This window comes from Lissotriton helveticus, chromosome 6 (assembly GCF_964261635.1).
Source record: "Lissotriton helveticus chromosome 6, aLisHel1.1, whole genome shotgun sequence".
In the NCBI taxonomy this organism is placed as follows: Eukaryota; Metazoa; Chordata; class Amphibia; order Caudata; family Salamandridae; genus Lissotriton; species Lissotriton helveticus.
The window spans coordinates 35,987,842-36,011,138 of record NC_136067.1 but is presented as its reverse complement, the minus strand read 5'-3'; the positions used below and the strand labels follow the sequence as shown (position 1 = coordinate 36,011,138).

The 23,297-nt window shown below is 44.8% G+C and overlaps 1 protein-coding gene across 3 annotated transcripts in view; it reads right to left on the bottom strand.

Moving 5' to 3' along the window:
* MOCS1 (molybdenum cofactor synthesis 1) overlaps window positions 1-23,297 on the bottom strand; it is a 261,645-nt gene that overhangs the window by 219,078 nt on the left and 19,270 nt on the right. For all 3 annotated transcript variants that reach the window (XM_078647327.1, XM_078647326.1, XM_078647325.1), the window contains exon 2: window positions 12,329-12,461. In XM_078647327.1, the coding sequence (XP_078503453.1) occupies window positions 12,329-12,461 (133 nt within the window). The remainder of the gene's footprint in view (window positions 1-12,328; window positions 12,462-23,297) is intronic.

The following is a 23,297-nucleotide window of genomic DNA, read 5'->3' as shown; positions in this document are numbered from 1 at the left end:
TGACTCAGAGAACATGGTAGAAATTCGAGCTTAGTATGCCTGAACTCAGAATAATAAAATACCCCTTTTAGAAAGTAGGTATGTTCTTGCCTAACCTTTTAAACCTGCCTCTGCTAGGTTGTGTATTCCTTGTCTGGAGTTTGTAAGTGACAGGGCTGGGGAATTCCAGGAGACAGGCTGGGGCAGCCCAGTGGTGAATAAAGAGATCTGCATCTAGATGGGAGGGAGGAGTTGCACCTGAACCTTGAATAGGGCTGTGCCTGCTTTACACAACGCTGGCTCCACCTCCTGGGGTGCGGCTGATGTCTCTGCCCTGCATACTGAAAGAAGAGAAGGAGTCCTGTCAACAAAGTGCTCCAGGGCTGTACTTGCCTTCCACAATGCTGGCTCCACCTCCTGTGGGGCGTCTGATGTTTCTGCCCTGCACTGTGAAAGGAAAGGAGAAGTCTGGTAAACTGAGTGCTTCGGAACTGGTTTGGACTGGGCAGAGACCCCTCTCCCCTCAGAGAACAAAGGATTTGGGGGTATAAATATTGGGACCCTGATCCCATGAAATTAGTTCACTATTGGACTACAAGAAGAAACCTCGGCTGAGGAGAGGAACCTGAAGAAACGGAGGAGAGACTATTCCTAAGCTGAAGTGCTGCTTAGGGGATTGGCCTACAGTGGTTGCCTGACTCCCAAAGAGAGCAGAAAGGAACTTTGTATACTTTGTTTTCAACTTGTGAAGGATCTCCAAGGGCTTGGAAAAGAGCTTGCCTCCTGCTGAAGTCTCAGGGACGACAGACTTCAAACCCCAACTCCCCAGAGTTCATTTGGAAGTACCTGCTACTTTGTTGGGCCTTCTGAGGGACTGCGTGTCGCAAGGAGCTGGAAGCGCGACTCAACGAAGCAAGTCGCCGTCGCTGCTGCCTGCCATCGCACTTCTGAACAAGGGTGTCGCCGCTGGAGTTGTCGCAATGCATCGCATCGTGAGAAGGGTCTCACAACGATGAAGAAGCGTGTCGCCGCTGGAACTGTCGCATTGCACCGCATCGAGGAAAGCGCCTCACATCCCCCGAGAAGTGTGTCGCTGTCGGAGCTGCTGCCGTCGCATTTCTGAACAAGGATGTCGCCGCTGTAGTTGTCGCATTGTGCGGAAGCTTCACGCAAACGTGGGAGAAGAGTGTCGCAGCTGAAGCTGTTGCCATCGCACTTCTGAACAAGGGTGTCGCCGCTGCAGTCCACGCATCGAACCGAGAACTTCTCGCATCCCCTGAGAAACGTGCCGCATCTGGAAGATCTTCACGCCTTTATTTCTTTGCACCAAAAGTGTTGCATCTTAAGAACTGAACTAAGCTAAAACTACCATCATAAAGTAACAGAATTGTGTATTTTTGTTGTTTAAGCTCTTGTGGTAAATCTATATAAAGTATACTTATTTTTTATAAAAAAACCTTGTGTGGTGTCCATCTGTAGTGTTGTCACTGGGTTACTGTATGTGGCCACAAAGGCTTTACACACTGCCTCTGAGATAAGCCTGTCTGACGTGCCAAGCTACCAAGGGGGTGAGCAGGGGTTTTTCTAGGAGTGTACCCCCTTACCCTGACTAGAGGCAAGGGTCCCAGTCTGTCACAAGTACATACCTGTGCCAACTAGAGACCCCCAAATCTAACACTTACTGAACGATCTACAATTAGGTTAATTAATGGAACTTTGGCCCCACACTCATCATGAAGCGAGATCAGACCTTGGTCAACATCACTGCTGGCCTGTGTTAGATGGGATTGTATGGGATGCTGTAAAATTTCAAATTCACAGACCGACAGAGGTGGTTAATGTCCCAAATGTACTTTGTGATTCTATGGGGGATGTTGTGAAACAAAACATACGCTCTGATGATTGGGATTTCCAAGTCGTCAAAGCTCTCTTTTCGGATTTAAGATATTATGCTGCATTTGATGCTGAAGATTTATATTTAAATTCTGCTAACTATGCTGATTTGTTTTGTTATCAGCACTATGGCCATCATTTCCTGCATAAAGTGAATACATTTAGAAATGTGGTTAATTATACCCAATGGGAACATTGCTCGACTGCCACTTAAGGCAGCTCCAATACCCTTTTGAAAAAATTTACTTATTTCACTGATTTTAATGGATCCAATCCTGACTCTTTATTTTAAAACTAATTCGAAATCCAATACTAAAGTTAGGCTCAAACACACTAAGTTACTGTATTCCAAATCCTTCATGGATCAGTTAGCTATAGGTGGCTACGAACTATGGAAGTATACTGTAGATCTTAAATCTGTTTGGGGTTCTAAATCCTGGCAGGTGCAAGGCACAAAAGTGTTACATCGTGCATGCCTTATCCCGAACCACATGTTTTTTTAATAGTACTATATCTCAAACAAAGTGTTTTCGATTGGCAACTTCAAACCCAAATGAATGCCCCTAAAATTCCTACTCTGTGTGCTTATCCTACATGGGACAATCATACAGATATGTCCCTTGATGATTTGCAGTCATTAATTTCTAACACCTCATTTAATATTTCTAACCTGGATCCCCATGGTTGGTTAGTATGGCAAACAAGTTCTGATTCATGCCAACATCATTTTCTGGGTATGGCCCCTGGCTACACAAAAGATAGACCGGACCCCGTTTAGAAAACTCCCATTCAGTTACTACCTATTCAGTAGGAAAATTGTGTGAAACATTCCACCCTAGCGTCGGTTAAACATCATTTGTCCTTGCTAACTGACGATATTGATTTGAGTGATTTTGTTAAAGGCCCCGTAGGTGGCAGGTCCAAGATATATATATGCTATTTACAATGAACTTTGGAAACTGTCACAAATTTAAGCAGCTTCCCGTCTAAGGGCTATGGACCAAGCACATTTAGAGAAAGTGCTTGCTGTCATTGATAATAGCATTAACACTCTTTCCTCCAGAATTTATACATTAGATATTATTGTTTCGTCTGTTGTAGATATTGTGCAGGATGAAGTGTCTGTTTTGTGCCATGGACAAAATCAATTGCGTTCGATAATGCAGTTTGCTTTGACTTTACAAACATTGAAATCCGGAAAAGTGCCTTGGGACTACATGAACACTTCATCTTTGTTTTTACCTATTAATTTAACAGAAAGACAACAGTGCATGTTCATGAAGGATGCAACATACTCTTTTGTATATTGAAAAATTCAAACCATTACCATTTTTTGTACCCAAATCGAATTCTGCTGAATGACTCACCCATGGGTTAAAAACTCTACATTTTTCATTGTTTGAATTTAGTTCATGTATGAAACACTATGCCCGAGGCAGATATGAACCGCTGGGTAGCGCCTTTCTCCATGAGGTTTGGTCGTTGCCCTTTACATACAGATGCCAGAGAGATGACAAAGAGGTTTACCTGAAAGGGAAGGAGTGCACTTCAACACCTGATCACTCACTCGTGTGGAAGAATATACAATTGCACGGCGCTTGTAATACACAGGCTCCGAATTTAGCTTGCATTTTAAAAAGGAAATCCAGTGCCAGCTATTACACCAACTTTCACACTGCTTGCTAACAGTAGTTATTTACTTTTAAATAATGAAGCTTGCTGCGGCATGATGGTTGGGATCCCTTACATTGTGACTGTCTCACAACCTGTTTGCTGTAAAAATGTGCTTTTCCCGCCCCCACATCGCAGGCTCGACGTCTCCATTTGGCCTTCCCTTCCAACCTTGAAAGCAGAGTTCAACAATATGAGCAGAATAAGGGCTCTATTGTCCCAAAATGAAGTTGCTCTTACTTATTCTCGTGAAAAAGTTGTCCTTCACATAGCTAACACCCGTACAGAGGTGCATGCACTTTTAAATACTGATCTCCCACTACATTTCGGCGTCTTGATCCACACTATTTTTAATGACTCGACAACAACAGGCTTGGCCCATTTTTTCAAAGTTGTGGGCTCCGGCCTTGTGACCTCATTCCAAACTATATTTGGTGTGAGAGCGGCATTTTTGCATTCTATTTTTTCCAGCATCTTTGACGGTTTCCCACTAATTATCACTCTATGCTGTCGATTTCCTTGCTACGAAATGAATGCTCTGTATGTGTCAAGAAACAGCCGAGCCCGGCTGCTACAGCTTCGTAGCAGAATGCTTGAGTATTATGGAACACTACCCCTGGCCACATTGAGCGTGGCATATGGATTATCTTTCCGATTTTCATACTTTACTTCCGTCCAACCTGTCTTCCATTGTTCTGATTGCAACTTCGAATGGGCATTAGATCTCTGCCTCTCCAATACGGTGTCTCCTGCCCCAGATTATGATCAGCTGATGAGTCCCTTAGTGGCTCATGAGCTGGCCTGTTTTGGTGTTGGGATTATGGCGTGCACGGATGCGCACGGAGTTTTGGCTAATTGGGATATATGTGCAGCTGCACATGACTTCCTGGAACGGAGTTATTTCGAGGAACACGGAAGCTGCCCTCCGATGGTGCAAGAGGCTCCAATTATCGAAGTACATGTATGTTAATTTACTTTACTCAATTAGATGGCGGATCTCTTTGCTGATAATAACAATGACTTCCTCTTGGAGGCTGTTGCAACATATTGTGCATACACGCTGATGGATTAACTTGACGGCGGACCATCTTACGTTGAGTGCAATACTGAAGTTTTTTTGTTTCTCTCCTTGGCTGGCTGACACTCCCATCTTGAATTTTTTTTTCCTTCGATTTTTTCTCTCCTCTCTTTTTACGCATTATATTGACCCTTTGACACCAACTGAACTTGTTTCTGTCTCAACTCGAACTTGAACTCTGCGTGCCTATTTAGCGTCCCTTTGTTTGTTGGCCCGATCGGGGGGGGGGGGCAGTGTAGTAAAGACAGGATTCTGCTCGCACACATTGCTACCTTAGCATAAGTGAATTACATGCTTAAATGCCATTTTGCCCTTTTGCACACGACACCACACGCCTCTGTTCTTGTAAGTAAAACTGCTTGCTTTTCTTCGCATCTCTAGACTTACACACCGGCCTCAGTCTGTAAAGAGTGTTCAAGGTCAAATAACAAAGTATGCTGTTGATTCAGGTTGATACGCCCACACTCTAGACATAACATGCACACAACTGCAAATAACTGAAACTCGGGTGCCTTTAATATTGCACTGTATGCATGGCAGGGGCACTTGGAGAAAACCTTTCCATCTACAGAGAGCTGTGCTAATCCTGGGATGTGGTTTACTTCATCTGATTTCTGGCGGTATGGGGTTCCCCGTTTTAACCTAGAGATCTTCTATTTTTATAAAAGCTAGCTCCTAGCAAGGGGAGGGTGGTACACAAGGCGCTATAGGCCCGGTTCCACTATCATTATAATATGATTTCTCCATTTGTATTTTATGGAATTGTAACAATGCTGGTTGTAATATCGTTATGCTTCTTTTTATTAGTATTGGCAAAAGGTACTGCATATTAGAGCACATAGTTAAAATAAACATTTTAAACTATACCGGGTCTCTGATTACTCACGTTGTGGACTTGTATGAGAATAAAAATAAAAGAGTGTTATAGATTCCCACTATTCCTGAGAGTTCACTAAGTCGCTTGTTCTGGGTTGTCTATCATTGGTAGCTTTGCTGTAGTAGGGAGAACGAAAGACACTGATGCTAATCGGATTGGGGTTCTGGGCACCTAGGTGGGCTTTTGTTACACGACAATACACCGAGGTCCTGATTCCATGCGCATAGTACTGTGCATGAGCAGAATCCCTGCAACACGCTCACTCAGTCTAAGGCTTAGTAGAGGAAGTGCTAAATGTAGAGTACAATCCACCAGTGGAATTTCCTTCATCAAAGGAATGGAATGGTAAAGTAAATTCAACCTGTGTTCTCTCTCTTGGTTTAACCGCTGCATCCAGGCACTGGAGGACTTTCCGTTACTGTCTGCAGCAAGACAATAAAGGAACACATAGGAATATAACTTTAGGTGTAGAACAAAGAAATTCAAGGGGCAAAGGATTGTGAAAGAGACGGACAGGAGAGAGCAAGGCAGGAGAAACAAGCATTTGCAATGCAATAGGTCTCGCATTTACACGAGTTTAAGCTATTGGCATTGTAAATGACAATGCCTTTTAGTTATGTTTAAAAACGAAAACAAAATTAAAAGGCATTGTCATTAGCAATTTCAATAGCTCAAATTCGCGTAAATGTGAGACCTATTGCATTGCAAATGCTTTTTTTTAAATGTGTTTACTTCCATATAGGCAGCGCAGGTATTGCAAGCAATTTACCACTCCCTTCTGTCTTGTTTTTCTAACTCAGCGCGAGCCCGCTTTATGGGGGTCGCTTTATAAGTTTTAAATATGCTCCGAGTTATTTCCCCCTCCCCCCGTGCAGACGCTTCTTCTATGCGCCATTGTTCCCCCTCTCTCTACCATCCATTACCTTGCTGTGGTTTTTTTCTTTTCCCAACGCGGTTTCTGCTTTGTTTCTTGCAAAGGAGAGGTTACATTTCAATAAATACCGCCTGTCCCCAGCCCTGCCGTTAGCTGCTCGACAGAAAGGTTTATACGTGCCCTTATAAACCAGGGCTGCTTGTTTGTCTAAGCACTGTAGCGTGCCTTCTCTGTGCGCTGGGGGATAAATGGGCAGAGGATATGGCACACTGATTAGTGATGGGGACTGGGACACAAAAATACAAAACATCCTCAAAGTCTGCAGCAACGCTTACTCGGCTGGAGTTTCTGTTCGGATTGCTCCGTTAAAATGCTGCACCTCCGCCATTCATAAGGTCGTTTCCAGCTACAGGTGCCCTGGTCACTTTGTAACATTTACTTTTTAAATTGCGGATGCCTCACCCCTTCCTAAACGTACGCCTCTCATTCAAAGTAGTAATGTGTCATAGGAGTCTGAAATTAGGTGTACAAGCTACTGATCTCCCATCCATGTTCAAAACATGTATTTTCTTAATGTTTTGAGTTTGTACATTTATGCAAGATACAAATCTTTCAAGTACACCTCCGCAAGTATAATGTAATGGAGAACGAATGTAATGCCAAGGTCCACTGTGGTTGCCACTGAAAACGGAAACACTAATGTGGGGACAACATAACATTATGATACTCAACGTTATTCAAAATATGCCATTCAAAACTTCTGACTCAAAAAACTATTCAAACCTCTGCTCAACACATGCAGCATACCTCTTCGTTCGTGTGGTGGCGTCTACCAAACAAATTACCAACGTCTTGCTACCAATGTATGCTGCAACAAGACATACAAAACACTCGGTCAGCCACCGACTCCCTCACCAGTACTGTACTACGATTGAAGCGCCTGTTTAAACGCTTACCGCTATCCAAAGAAGTGAGACCTGCTTCAATCCACTCTGCTTGTAATCACCAAGCCGTTTCCTCGAGCCCGTCAATTTAATGATGGCGTGTGACATCAGCTTATGCGCGCGACGTTCACCTCAGGACAATTAACATAGAACAAGTGAACAAATTACAAAAGCTAATGTTACATTACATGAGGCAATAGTGATCATCGTGAGACAACAAAATACAAGAGGAGCGAACGGTGCATTACAGGAGGAGACGAGAGAACAATCACCGCCGCAGCCCAGAGGAAAACACCGGAAGCAGATGTCCGGCCCGCCGCCTGGTTGTGGGCGGGGCCGGAAAGAGGTGTGTCGACTCCCAGTGCCTCGCGGAAGCTTTGCCTCAGCCTGTTGTGACCGGAGATGCCGTGCCAGCCATGGCGGGGGGGGGCCCGTGCAGAAGATGGAGCCCCCGCTGGAGAAGGAGAGACCGGCCCGCCGCCGAGCGCCAGCCGACCCGGTGAGTCCCGATGTATGCGGCGGCCGGGGGCCCTTCTATGTATGCGGCGGGGGGGGAGGGTGGTGTCTCTGTATGTGTGTGCGTGCGTGTGTGGGTGCGGGGGGCGCGCGCGCGTGTCTGTGGGCCTTCCTGCCTGCGTGTGCAGAAATGAAATAAAACTTAAAACTTAAAGGAGAGATATAATATGACAGGGGAATAAGGGCAAGAGAGATATACAAATAACTGAAGAAAGAGCCCATGGGGGGCATGAGTGGGAGAGAAAGGGTGGTTGTAGACAGAGAGAAATATAGGAAAAGAGAGAGTGGAAAGGTGATCGACTGAAGTACATAGGTAGAATGAGAGAGACCAAGGAGAGGAAAAGTAGAGTATGAGCGAAAAAGGAAGAACTAGAAAGAGGTGCAAAAAGTGAAAGGAGAACGGAAGAGGTGCACACAGCAAGTAAGAAAAGGGTATAGAGGCATGGAGCAAGAAAGGCAATTGGAGTGAATTCCTCCAGCAATTCCGGATTCAAATCAAGTCTCTACCCGCATTACAAAAAACATCAAGTACGAAGCTACAGGCAATCCACAAAGACATCGCATGCAGAGAGGCTCCTGAGTGACAGCCAAAAGAGGAAGACCTCTGGTTCTTGAAGGTGAACAGAAGCCTCCAGACACAAAGGAAGCACATGGTTCTTTGACTCATTGGCTGATCTAATACAGGATATTCAGGTATCTTTGTGGGTGGGGGAGCACATACTAAGGGACCAATAGTAGGTGATAAACACATCAGGCACCCAAAATAGAGAAATGTATAGGCCTGAAGATCAGGTGAGGAGACCTGTGGGTGAGTTGCAGTGGAAAAATGGTGCGTCTAGTCTTGGCCAATGCTACTGACCCACCAAGTTTAGAAAGCTTAATTTATCATTGATTACTCCCGATACGAAGCAACATTTCATGAAACTACATTATCCACACATGCGGGCCACTTTTTCCTTTGGTGCCGGAGCCTAATTTTGTTCCCAATCCGACCCGGTTACCTCCGCCTCCGTCTCCTAGCCGATTGCAAGCACCCGGTTACTCTCAGCCCTACTCCCTGTATTATTTTTGGATGTATGACGTTACATCGCGAACTTTTACAACGCACACCGTTACAACGCAATTTTTACAACGCAGATACATTTACAACGAATACTTTTACAACGCATGCCATTACATAGCAGATGCTATTACAACGCATGCCATTACAACGTAAGTATATTATTATTTTTTTAATGTAATTTATTAAAATTTATTTAATTTAATAAATTAAATTATTTTTTAATAATTAATTTGTAAATATATATACTTTAAAAAATAGTTTATTTAAAAAAAACAATTATTATTAAAGAACTAATATTAAAAAATAATAAAAATATTAAAAATTATTTAAATTATTTAAAATTATTTATTTAAAAAATGAACCCTAAAAATACCCGTTACCCTGAACCCTTAAAATACCCATGTACCCCATAACCCATACCTATCCTTGAAACCTAAAAATACCCCTGTACCCCAAAACCCATACTTAGCCCTGAAACCTAAAAATACCCCTGTACCCCAAAACCCAAACCTAACCCTGAAACCTAAAAATACCCCTGTACCCCAAAACCCATACTTAGCCCTGAAACCTAAAAATACCCCTGTACCCCAAAACCCAAACCTAACCCTGAAACCTAAAAATACCCCTGTACCCCAAAACCCAAACCTAGCCCTGAAACCTAAAAATACCCTTGTACCCCAAAACCCAAACCTAGCCCTGAAACCTAAAAATACCCCTGTACCCCAAAACCCAAACCTAACCCTGAAACCTAAAAATACCCCTGTACCCCAAAACCCAAACCTAGCCCTGAAACCTAAAAATACCCCTGTACCCCAAAATCCAAACCTAACCCTGAAACTTAAAAATACCCCTGTACCCCAAAACCCAAACCTAGCCCTGAAACCTAAAAATACCCCTGTACCCCAAAATCCAAACCTAGCCCTGAAACCTAATACCCCTGTACCCCAAAATCCAAACCTAACCCTGAAACCTAAAAATACCCCTGTACCCCAAAACCCAAACCTAGCCCTGAAACCTAAAAATACCCCTGTACCCCAAAACCCAAACCTAGCCCTGAAACCTAAAAATACCCCTGTACCCCAAAACCCAAACCTAACCCTGAAACCTAAAAATACCCCTGTACCCCAAAACCCAAACCTAACCCTGAAACCTAAAAATACCCCTGTACCCCAAAACCCAAACCTAGCCCTGAAACCTAAAAATACCCCTGTACCCCAAAACCCAAACCTAACCCTGAAACCTAAAAATACCCCTGTACCCCAAAACCCATACCTAGCCCTGAAACCTAAAAATACCCCTGTACCCCAAAACCCAAACCTAACCCCGAAACCTAAAAATACCCCTGTACCCCAAAACCCAAACCTAACCCTGAAACCTAAAAATACCCCTGTACCCCAAATCCCAAACCTAACCCTGAAACCTAAAAATACCCCTGTACCCCAAAACCCAAACCTTACCCTGAAACCTAAAAATACCCCTGTACCCCAAAACCCATACCTAGCCCTGAAACCTAAAAATACCCCTGTACCTCATAACCCAAAACTAAATATATACTATTAATTAAATTAATTTATTTAATCTACATTTTAAAAAAATGATTTTAAAAAATAACATACTTACCAATACTTACGTTGTAATGGCATGCATTGCAATAGCATCTGCTATGTAATGTCATGCGTTGTAAAGGCATGCGTTGTAACGGATCCTGCGTTGTAATGGTGTGCGTTGTAACGGTGTGTGTTGTAATAGTTGCGTTGTAAGTGTTGTTTCCCATTATTTTTAGGAGAACAGATGTCAGCAAAGGGAATCACGCTCATTCCAACACGAGTCTCTGCATAATTCCTGCTGTGTGTACAGACACTGACATCTGGGTGGAAGAGGCTCCTGCTTTACGTGTCCATGAAGGACTTAAGACCTGATCTAAGGAAAGACAATGTAAAGAGGTAACACTCCTCTTAAAAGGTGCCCTGGAAGCCTGCAAGAGATTACCCAAAGACAGACATCCCTGATATAAATATATAGATATAAATAAAGTTATAGCATGTTAACCACTTCTGCTTTTCGGAAAGAGATACCTGTGCGCACTCGCGTTTAATAAGAGAAGCTGTTATTACATGTTGTTCCTCTTAAAAATGTGTGTATTCAATTCTCCCCAGTACTGAAGTCTAATTTACAGCATATAGGCAGGATACATTTTTTTTACATTTAATTGTGCAGGGACCATACTTGCCTTTCTCAATGTATCTAATGAATGCAAACAGTGATGGCCGGAACGCCTGAATGAATCTCAGCCACTGGTAATTACTCAGGGCCGCATCCTTCGGATGAGCCTCAGACAGGGCAAACCCGCCCTGGGTTGCCTGGGCTCCCTTCAGGGGGTCCGCCGGCTCTTGAGTTTGAACTGTCCCCACTGGAGCAGGGTCAAGGCTGGTTGGCATAAGGCTGGTTCCTGTCTGAAGTGGCATGGTGGGCAAAGGAACGATGAACTGGAAGGAGACCAAGAGTAATTACCCGTGGCAAGCACTGCTCCCTCCCCTAGTTTGTACCTTCCTTGTTTCTTGAACACTCCAGCACAGTTGCATTGTCTCAAAACGAATTCTTATTTTTAGAAAACTTTCAGTGCAGGGTGTGCACCTCATCCTAAGCCAAAGCTTTCCAAGATGACGGCCTACACTCTTAGTAGTTTCCGTACACTATCTATAGTCTCCTCGTCTGTAAATTTGGGCTTTAAACACAGAGATGGGACTGGACCATCAACATGCAGTTACACAGCAGGATGGATTAGACTGATTTTAAAGGCACTGTTGCAGTCATCTAAACGAATACCAAGACCAGAATTAAAGACTGAATGCAGAAGAAATGTTTGTGTCTGCACCATCGCATCCATTTCTGCATTACTTTGCAGAACCCACTTGGGAGTGACTTATCTACGATTGCCCCGTGTAGACTGCTCAATACCGAATCCAAATAGCTATACCAGACTTAACAAACCCTGAAGAAGTCCTCGTCAGGTAGAAACATGTTGACTGAGCTAGAGTGCGATGTTTGATGAAACAAATAACACCGTTTTGGATACTGTAGTAAGACTCCCGCTACATGATGGACTAAAAAGAAAAAAAAAATACTTGTCCACTTAACTATGATAAATATTTGAACTATTGAACTTTCAGATTTTTTGTTTTTTTTACGTATTAAGTACCCCCTTTTTTGTAAAGTTTTCTGAGTATGGTTAGTTGCTCTTGAGCAGTAGAACCATAAGCGGTGGAGAGCTATTTCTTTATATTTATGTAGTGACACCAGTGTGGTCGTTTTTTTCTGCAAATACCTTGGCCTGGATACTCGAGATGAAAGACTTTCCAATTATGCTTGAAAACTGTCACCTTGTATGTCAAGTGCTATCCAGTATTCCCTTAGCTGCTGCAGACATACTTACACCTCAAGTTGCATTTCTCGGTGAGTGATATCCGCAGGTAACTGTGGCGGCGCCCAAAGCTGTCAGTCAGGAAGGCAGAGAATGGCAGGGCATTTTCCTTCAGGAATCCTTTCCTTTCTGTGCTCATCATTTCCTGAAGAAGAAGAAAGAATGAAAAAATAAACTTTGCTAAAACTTCTTTAGTAGGGGAATACATTGTTCATTCTGGGTAATACAATAGGAACATACTGGAAAGATATTAAACAATTATACTGAGACCTAAGAACTAAAGGTTCACAAAGTGCTCCACAGCCCCATTTTCTTTGCATGGGTTGCAAAGGCAGGGACATTTGCTTCTTGACCTTCTTAAAGAGTTCCCATAACCTCTCCCCTATTTTCATTTATTTTTTGTAACTGGGCACTTAAATTGGTCTAGACACTATGTACCTAAAATAGCTCTTTCTATTCCGTACTCATAATCAAACCATGAACTGAAGATAATTCATGATTTAATAGCCACAGTTTTTAATGTCTCCTAGGGAAAATGTTTCCATAATAAAACATTCATCATGAACAGAACAGAGATTACACAGAGACACTCACAGAGAGAAAGACCACTTTAGCACTGTATTGTAAGCCTTCTCATTGATATCCATCACCAAAAATACACAGTCCACAAATATTATACGAGGCCCGTAGTCACAAAGAACAAGGCCACAATAAGGTGCTCTTTATCAATTATGTTATCTAAAACACAAAACATTCTCTGCAGGAGCCTAGAGTGTAAGTAGGCATTTGTGTTTTAGGCTCAAATCTATAAACACTGATTAAAAACACCACAGAAAGTAAAGGAAAAGGACCTTCATTATTATTAATCTATAAACACAGATAAACACCTGCACAACCGCAACTAAAATGCCATTCGAAGAAAATAAAATGAGAGAGAGAGACTAAGAGGGAGAGAATGTGTCGTTTTTAGGTTTCGACCTGGCGAAAAGCTGCGCCGCGCAGCTTTTCGGCGCAGGTCGAAATCTTTTGTTAGAGTATTGTGGCTTGGGCACCGCCTCAGTCTCCTATTGGCTACCTCCAAAAATGGAAGCTAGCCATTGGAAGTGAGATGTGCCTGTCATCGTTCGAGGCGATTTGTGGGCGTTTCGCCGATGTTTTTCCTCATCCTGCCTCTTTTCTGACGTCAATTGGCTGTGGGCGTGTATTTTATTTTTTTTGTCCCGTGATGTTTTCGTCATTTTTAAAGTGCCTTTAGCCGGAGTGGTTAGTGAGAGCCGCTAAGCTTTTTTTCCTTAAACCTATCCTGCCCTCCCTCCCGCTGTCCTGTTCCTCCCGGTCCAGTGGTTTCCCTAGAACCAGCTCTGCATACTTTGTGCCATCTGTACTGCTTTTTATGTCCAGAGTGAAGTGTTTATTTTCACTGAGTCGATAACGCAGCTGCCCGGAAGCAGCTCCACAGACTGTCAGCAGAGCAACAAGAAGCAGCACAGGAGCCCCGGAGTAACAGCGCCTCGAAGCCAGAGCCCCGGAGTAACAGCGCATCGATGCCTGAGCCCCGGAGTAACAGCGCCTCGAGGCCTGAGCCCCGGAGTAACAGCGCCTCGATGCCAGAGCCCCGGAGTAACAGCGCCTCGATGCCTGAGCGACGGAATAACAGCGCCTCGATCTCTCAGCCCCAGAGTAACAGTGCCTCAGTGTTTGCTCCATTCCATTGGCTGAAGCCCCCACACCCGAGAAACAGGAACGAGAGACACTGTCCCACGTCATCACACAGGAGATTGAAGTTCCCAATCTATTTAGGACTTCCGTGGAGTGAGCAACACCTCTTTCCATTATGAACAGTCAGTGTTGCACGAGAGTGCACAGCACAGGCAGCGCTCCCACGAATAGTGTTTCCCAGCGACGGACAATTTTTTACATCATGAGTTAGTAGTCCTATCCACTAACTCATGATGTAAAAAATTGTCCGTCGCTGGGAAAAGGTATTGAGATGAAAGCTTAGCGTCCCACCTAGATCAGTTTCCACCGGTGATCCTCAGCAGGAGCAGATCGTTTCTTAGTACGCAAAGAAACGATCTGCTCCTGCTGAGGATCACCGGTGGAAACTGGGACGCTAAGCTTTCAACTGAACCCCCATACATCATCTCAATACCTCTTCTTCCACCGGTTTACCATCAGCGGACACGATAGATCACCTTCTGCGGCCTCCATCTTTGTACTTATTTCTATCATCATCTTTTCATATTTGCAGCTCTATCTGCAGGGAGTCGCCCACTCGACGAGAGAAGGAGCGGAAGTGTGCAGAAAAAACAACGTAGGACAGAAAAACGTGCGAGTTGAAGGTTGAGGTAACAAAGGCACACCTGATCTCTTCTCACCAGGGGCACAGGTGACAGGAGCGAGCAGCGCACACCAAGGCTTTATGATGACCAAAGAACAGAAGGGGTTATTCCTCATGATCCCAGCGCAACCTGTGGCAGCTGAGGAAAGGCAGCAGGAAAGCGGAAGGATGCTCTCCCTGCAGGTGGCGGCGCATGGGACAAGCCCAGAGCAGAGGCTACTTGCACAAAGTGTCCCCCAGTGGGATATGGCTGGCGTACAATCCTGGGGAGTTGAGCAGCTGACGCGGTGTAAGATACGATCAAACATTCATTTCCATGCCGGCGATGAGCCCGGGTAGAACATAACATTCTGGGTAACTTTACGGCTGTAGTAGCCACTGATTGTTCACACTTGTAAAGTCTTCAAACTAACCAGCGACGGCTGAAGCCGCCACAAATCAGGGCAGCGGCCTCGTTTTTTAAAGTCACATGGAGTTCATTGAGAATAAGGGACCAGGTGACCCCTTGGCACCGCGCTGCTGGGGTGCGTAGAATTCACTGGAGGAGCCAGGGATGATGATTTAACTTCACGGTTGAATCAGCAGCAACTCCTGAAAGATGGAGACCGGCCTTGTCCGCCTCCACCACAGGTCCATAGAATCTGGGGACTAAAGCACAAGGCTGCGCGCCTTTTATACCCATTCACTGCTAAAGTGAATTCATTTAATCTGAAATGACTCTTAATTAGGAACATTGTCTTTTTGCTGCTACAACCCGTTCTCCAGGGATTGTGCATGAGTTTGTGAAGCGTAATGAAAAATAAACGATAATCACTTACTTGATAGACTCAAACTAATGTTTTATTCAAAGGCAGGGTGGAAAAATGAAATTAAATGACATGAGGTGAAATTTAACAAATGTGAACTTCTGACTGCAGTTAGTGATATTACGCGAACCTTTGGCTGATCAGCGATGCAGAGATATTGTGCACTGTACGTATAGGGTCTTGTGAGACATTAAGCTTTGACAATGCCATTTATTTATCGGTTTTCAAAACCAACACATAAATAAAAAATGTGTCATTTACAATGCCAATAGCTCTAACTTTTACAAAGGCGAAACCGTTGCATTGTAAATGCTTGTTTTATTTCTTCTTGAAGGGGGCAACACAATTAGTCCTGGTTATAAATGGCAGTAACAAGAAAGCGTGGTCCGAGATTAGTCTGCTTGCATTTTGTTGTCTAGGAGTGTCACTAAAATGATGTTTCTTTTTATTTTGTTTCGTCCAGTTTTAAGGGTGCAGGTTTAAGAAGCATGTTTTTGCGTCCAATTTAATTAATGCATACACTGCAGAGAATCTGGGAGCAGATTTGATCTTTTGGCAAATCATACTTGATCTTTTGGCAGTGTTTCATTCTGTCACAGATGGGTAACATGTCCAGCTCACAGGAATCCTGGCTAATATGTACTATCACATTTTCCCACAGACACAGAATAGGTAGAATCCTTTGACACGTCAGACTCAACTGCCAAACTCCCCGGGGATTTATGCATTCAATGCAAGTAGTAGTGGCGTGCACCTGTGAAGTGTGCTGTCCCTATTTCCATGGGACAATGGTCATAGCCGGACACAAGACTTTCCACACATCAAAACAGCAAAAGAATATAAATGAATTGCTGCAAGGTGTACCCCGGTCATGTGCGACATGCTCAGACAATCCTGGCTACGTAACCCACTGCACTTTATGGCTGACATTTTTGATCCCATGCTTACAATGTCAACAGTAAACTTTCAAGTCCCAAAAAACACAATGTGATGTAGATTAAAAAGTTAGGACTTCTTTAAAGAGTGGCAAATGACATGAAGAAACTTGGCAGTTATGAATATGAAAGCAACAACAGCAGCAGCACTTTCATATAATCAAGCAAACAATGCAGAAAAGCATTGTCAAAATTGCTGGAAGCGGATGTATGACGTTACAACACAGGCTATTACAACGCCTGCCTTTACAACGTGGTTTTTACATCGCATACCTTTACAACGCATAATGCTTTTGGGCGCTGGATAGTGAATAGTTTAATTTACTATTCCAACTCCAGTCCCCGTGGATAGTAGGGAAGGTGTTGGATAGTAAATTAAATCTATTCCCTATCCTAGAGCGCCCCCCAGCGCAATGCGTTGTAATAGTTTGTGTTGTAAAAGTTGCGTTGTAATGGTAGTGCGTTGTAAAAGTTTCGTTGTAAGTGATGTTTACCGCTGGAAGCATCAGGTTTCGGGTGTTTTAGAATGCAGATATAGAAATTCATCTAGTTTAATTCAAGTTGTTAAGGTCTGCAAGGTACCATGCTGTTGGCAGAGTTGACCACCCCTACATTATCCTATTATTTAATGGGAGTAGGTCTGGGGTTTCCAACCTTTTCTATGCCTCGCACCCCTAGGAAATGTTTAATGTTCTCACCGCCTACAAAAGTCTCACCGGATTCCTATTATGAATACGGTACATACTTTCCGTCTTTGTCGCACGCCCTGAAAGGCCATCTCGCACCTCCTGGGGGTATAGGCACCCCAGGCTGGAAACCACTGGAGTAGGTGAATGATCTCGCAAATGTGTCCAGGAAGTAATTTATTAAATGCATTTGAATAGAACACGTTGTTACTTTCTCAATCCACTGCCTGTCCTCTAAATCAGGCGGTCCCAAAAGAACGAGTGTGAGAGGTAATGAGATGTAAGAGAGGATATTTCAGTGTGCAAGTGTGAGTGAGAGCGGAATACATAGACTCCTATAAACAGCATCATCTTTCATACGACACACTGCCAGTGGAAAGACACTATATACTCGGCTTTGCTTCTCTTATAAACTGATTATGTGCATGAGAAAAAGCACTGCAAAAGAATAGCATATTTTATGATCACTGGAAAACACAGGTTTGGTCTATTTTGGGGGTTAAGCAGCTAAATAAACACCATCACATCTCATGTCACCATTAAATTCAGCATTTTTGAAGAATACTATTGTCATCATTTTGGTTATTGTCCGGACCATGAACATGGTTCACTGATTCATCATTTACTCTTATGTCTACAAACTTTGATCAACTACGATAAACATGTTCCATATTGCGCTGTTTACATTGTATACACTTTTATAGTGAGTTGTGGTAGTGCACCAAGTTTCTAGGACACTCGTCCTAGTTCTCCTGTTTCATATTCTAATTGGGCGGCTGGCCAGAGCCCCCTCACAGGGTGCACACTTGAGTAAACTACTTTGTGAAATTGTTTAACGTTGCTAACTTTGGGTTTAGATTGAGTGCATCCCAGCTGAGTTTCTGTTTTGTATTTGCTTTTAGAAAGTATCTTCTTGTTTAACCATTTTGTGTGCCTCTGCCTGTTTGTGGATTGACCGGCTGGTCATGGAGTGACAGGGGCTATGGATGTGCAATGTAGACAGCCACTGTGGGAGGGGAGGGGGTGGAGGTGTACCTGTCCCTTTCTGGATGACTCAGAGCTGAGCTGAATAGGGCATGGCTGCATTTAGAGTAGTGGGAGGGGTTTTCCTTGCACCTGAATAGGGCCTGTCCCCCTTGCACAATGCGGTCTCCACCCCCTGTGGTGATACTGCACCAGTGAGGGCAGAACTGGTTTGAACCGGGCTCAGAGTACCTTGCACAAAGAAGAACAAATACATAATTGGGTATAAGAAGTGGACCTTAACCCCAGAACGTTAGATCACTTCTGGACTCAAGAGGAACCTTTGCCAAAGGAGAAGAGCTGGAGAGATATGAGGAGGAGGTCCGCCCCTTTTGCTGTGTGGGGTTGGCCTGCAGTTGCTGCTTCTGCCAAAGAAAGGACAAAGACTGGAATCTTGCTATGAACCTGCTTGAAGAAGAATCTTCGAGAGCCTGTGTGTGCTGGGCTCCTGTTCTGAAGTCTCAGGGACACAAAGACGTCACTCTCAGCTACCCTGAACTCTAGTGCCAGGAGGTGCCTATTCCAGTTGTGGGCCTCTTGAGGTTGTTACTGCAGTTGGGAGCTGGAAGAAACTTGAAGGAAGCAAGAAATGTAATCTCAGATGACGTCAGCGATGCAGCCGTGTCGCTGCAACCTGCAACAAGGCCTGGGGCACAGCTTGTGAAGTGCACAGCACTGCCCGGCCTGCACCGCAACCCCAACGCCCTTCGACGCCTGCAGTTATCGGCTTCCCGACAACAGCACTTGCATCGACTGTCATCGCCAGCGCCTGCATCCTGTAATCGTGCCGCCGATGACTGCGTTCGCTTCATCATACGAACTGACGCCTCACTGCCGACGCAAACCTTTCCCCTGTCCTGGATTCGACACCTCGCCTCCCCGTGGCAGCATGGGAGCCAGCCTCGACTTCGGCACCAACGCCTCACCTCCACGACGCAGTGCATCATCACACACCACGTTATCCAAAGGTACTATTTGTTTGGGGATTTGTGTGACTCGGTGCTTGACACGTTGCGGTCGGCATCTTACTTTCGATTTATTGCGGGCATGCCGTCGTAATAGCCCCAGGTGGAGCTACTTGTTTTCTACAAGCTTTATTTGGAACTAACTATTTTTAAGTGCTATTTAATCACCTGTATGTTGGATTTTTGTCGTTTTGGTGTTGTTGAGTTTAGATAAATACATTTTATTTTCCTAAAGTCGTGTGGTGTCCATTTGTGGTGTTATCACTGTGTTACTGAATGTTTTGAATACAAATACTTACATTGCCTTTGGGATAAGTCTGTCTGCTCGTGCCAAGCTACCAAAGGGATGAGCAGGGGTTATCTACTTTGTGTATCCTCCTAACCCGGACTAAAAGCAAGAGTGCCTATTTGGACAAAGGTGCCTACCTCTGCCAACTAGAGACCCCCATTTCTAACACTAATGCTTTTCGGCAGGACAGTATCCGATGCACACAGCACTCAGGGAGACGGTGCGTAGGAAGTATGGGGCGATCCCAGTGGGGAGCATAACACTGACCGAGTGCTACACACGTTGCTAACATGGCGTGCCACAAGGTACAACATCACCAATGTGTAGAGGGAACTGGGGCAGTTAGTGGGACCAGTGCTACCTGGACTGAAACAATGCTGGAATTATGACTTGGAACTTTACTGATTCAGATTGGAGTCGTTCCTTGAGCCATATTCAGCAGGCCTCGAGAAATGCATGCCTGAAATTGTTGCCGTTTAATTAAGTCCACCGCACATTGATTACAATAAACAAATTACGGGCAGACACCATATCAACACCCCGGAAACATATCTGCTTGGTCGGATGCCCTGCCCCAGGACAGACAAGGCTGGGAGCAAATTTACAGACTTAGCGCTTGCCCTGGAATGGCTAGCGATTGATATACATTGCATACCTGCCAACTTGCAGAACAATTTCACTCTGTGAGGAAGGGGGCAGGGCCTTGAAAGGGGCAGGGCTTCGCGCCAAGAAGTACCTATGAGGCACTCTTGCACCCCACCAAGCCCCCAAGCTCCCTCCCAAAAAGGAAACTTACTGAGGCTGGTGCCGATGTCCTGGGGTGCTTTCACACCCCTCAATGGATGTCGCCAGTTCAAAGCCTCAGAAAACAAGCTGGTAAACCATTATTTACAGAGGTTTTCAACTTGTTTGCCCTGCCACCGTGTGATATCCGCTCCTCACCATGGAGACCGTGTGATGAGAGCCGATATAGTGTGTCACACGGTGGCACAGTGTGACCTGGCAGGTATGACATTGGAAAGCGGACTCAGCATCCCTGAGCACAAGCGGAAGCCAATGTAATGCAGCAGCTCCGTTACCAAGATGAAGAGGGCACGCAAATCACAGAACGGATGATAATATTGCAGACACTAGAGCCCGACCCTTAACCGCATGCGCGCTGCGGCGATTTTCGCGCTACGCCGCTTTTTTCAAAAAGCCGCGTTAGATGATGAGCTCAGCTCGTCATCAGCGTGCGAGCGGCGCAACTGATGACGAGCTGAGCTCGTCATCAGCGCCGAAGGGGTTAATTGCAGCCACCGTGAAGGCAGGCCGATCGACCTAGACATTTTGCCTTGGTGGTAACTACAGGCAATAGTATCGCTCACAGACTAACGCTCACTGTTGTTGGTGCCCTCCGCATCACACCTTTGGCCACCGTCAACACGGTCTGTTTTCTCCCAATCAATTGCCAACTAAGATACGCATTGTTTCGATCATAAAACGTATGCGTCATGCTCAACAGTTTGTCACTATTTCTTCTACATCGTTTGATTCTTTTTTTTCTACCTGATTTCTGTGGCCCTGCCTACTGTGTTCAAGATTTAACGTTCAGTGAGCCACTGTGTCTGGCATTTGATATGTATATGATCCTAATAGTTGTCTTTGCTTGTATGCAAAACTTTCAATAAAGAGCAATTAAAAAGAAAAAAACACTGACAAACTACAGATCCACATTATACATTGAAAATAGGAGAAACTGACTAAGAGAACGAGTCCTTTAGATAGGCTGTAGAGCTTGAAGAGGAGTGAGCTAAAATGCTGGTGCCATAATACAACAATTATACATAGATTTGTAAACGTAATATGTAATCTCTGCTGCTGCCAATGATTATCCAGGGAACATGGGTGTCTGTTACAGATGAGTGGGTGGAAGCAAGAGGCATGCAGAGTCACTGAATACTGACTTGCTCCACACACCATCAGGCCTGCTCATCAAATTTCTAGATTTCATAAGCAGTCGCTCTGTAATGGCCTTTAGCTCATTATTATATATAGAAAAACCTATACAATGAAAAATATACACACCACATTCCAGCTAAAGCTGATCTTGGAGAAACCGCAGGTGAAGAAAACCGCCCCACTAGACTAGGATACCGATGCAGAGGGACAGACCTCTCCAGAAACCAAATGTCCACCCCAGTCAGAGGGCACCAGGTTCCACTATCTGGTCTCAGATACAACATTGGACTTGTTCCCAAGGTGAGTCTCCTCCTCAGATCCTCACCTAGATTTAATAATGCCTATAGGGACAGTGGTTAAGGTTATACCGTCTGTGTTTACCGATCTGGATCACCACTTTTAAAATACAATCTACAATTTAAAATGTTGCGTTGCTTCCAACTAGTGTGCCCCCTACACACTCTCCCTCCCCTAATGTGAGAAAAATACTTCTAATAAGTGAAAGGGAGATGTATAGAAAAAAGTGTGTGAAAGGGCTGGTGGTGCCTCACAGGAGTAACACCATGGGGGTAAGTAGGATGGTATTGAAATTACAGTGAGTTTTTCCTGGGGTAATTAAACATGTCGGCTTTTAAGAGGGCAGACACACAGCACTGAATAAAAGTCCAATAGCCAATGTGATCTAGCCCGGTTTTAATATAGTGGGGTTGATCCTGCGGTACATTGGATGTTCCACTGATGTACAGGCAGTATATAACATCCTAGTACCAGCGTTCACTTTTTTTTTCCTTTTCAGACCTATAATTTAAGCTTAGGTTGGTGGTTGCTGATGATGAGAACCTGAGGTAGTAGGCGAGTACCATTCTACTTACCCCTTTGGTGTTACTCCCGTGAGGCACCACCAGCCCTTTCACACACTTTTTTCTGTGCGCAACTGACGTCAAGTCATTATATACTTCCATTCCGCATGACATGGGCCTAACAGTAGTAGAAAGTTTCCTCTTACAGAGTGATAAAGATGAAGACCTGAAAGTATTTTTGATGGAGCGCCTCCATTTTACCTTGTTTCACAGTTATTTCGAATGGGACAAACACTATTTTGTCCAAACATCGGGTACGTCAATGGGGAACTATGCTGCACCTTCCTACGCTAATATCTTCATGCACCGCTTCGAGTTAGACCACATACTTCGGCGCTCGAAGGTGTGGTGGCAGCATTTCCGAAGGACCGCTGAGCGTTGGGGGCAGACTGCGAACCAGTGACATTGCGTAGAGCTCTTCTGCTACCCGTTCCCTTCTTTGGCATATAACTTTTTAATAGCGGTTCCCGCCCGATAATTTAAAATATCTCCCTCACTCTCCTTACCTGATTTTATTTCGGGCCAGACTGCGGGTGATCTAATACCCGTTCCTCCAGCAAGGTGGGCCTCCCTGCCCCGGTCCATCACGGCTGTCGTGCCGCTTGTTGTGGAGGGCGGGCGCCATCTTTGGTGAGGACCTGGACCCCGGCGGTGACTTGCGCTGCGGTCTAGTTGGGGGTGGGGTTTAGCCTCAAATTGCAATGCCCCTCCGGAAGCGCAGCGGACGTGCGCAGCGGGAGCGACGATGGCGCGCCGAAGGTGCGCCTAAGGTAAGCCCATCTGCGCCCGCCCGCGGCAGACCGGGGCTAGGGGCTAGTCCCCCTGCCCGTTTGCTCAGATATTCATCTTCTGATCTACTCTCATTGCGTGCCCCATGGCCTCTCACTATGACTATTCGGACTAGACTTGAGTCACTGGCGCTATTTTGTGACAGGGAAACTCTCCCAGAGATAGATTCTCTTCTGGTATCGGCACCTGGTCCTCTCCCCATTTTACTCCCCTCTCCAGATTCTGATCCCGTTCCCACCACAGGGCCCCTATACTCCCAACTCAAGGTGAGCTATCTTAATACTCGCTCTCTGGTAAAACACCAGCTGGAAATTTTCCACTACTTAGACTCCTTTAAACCTGACAT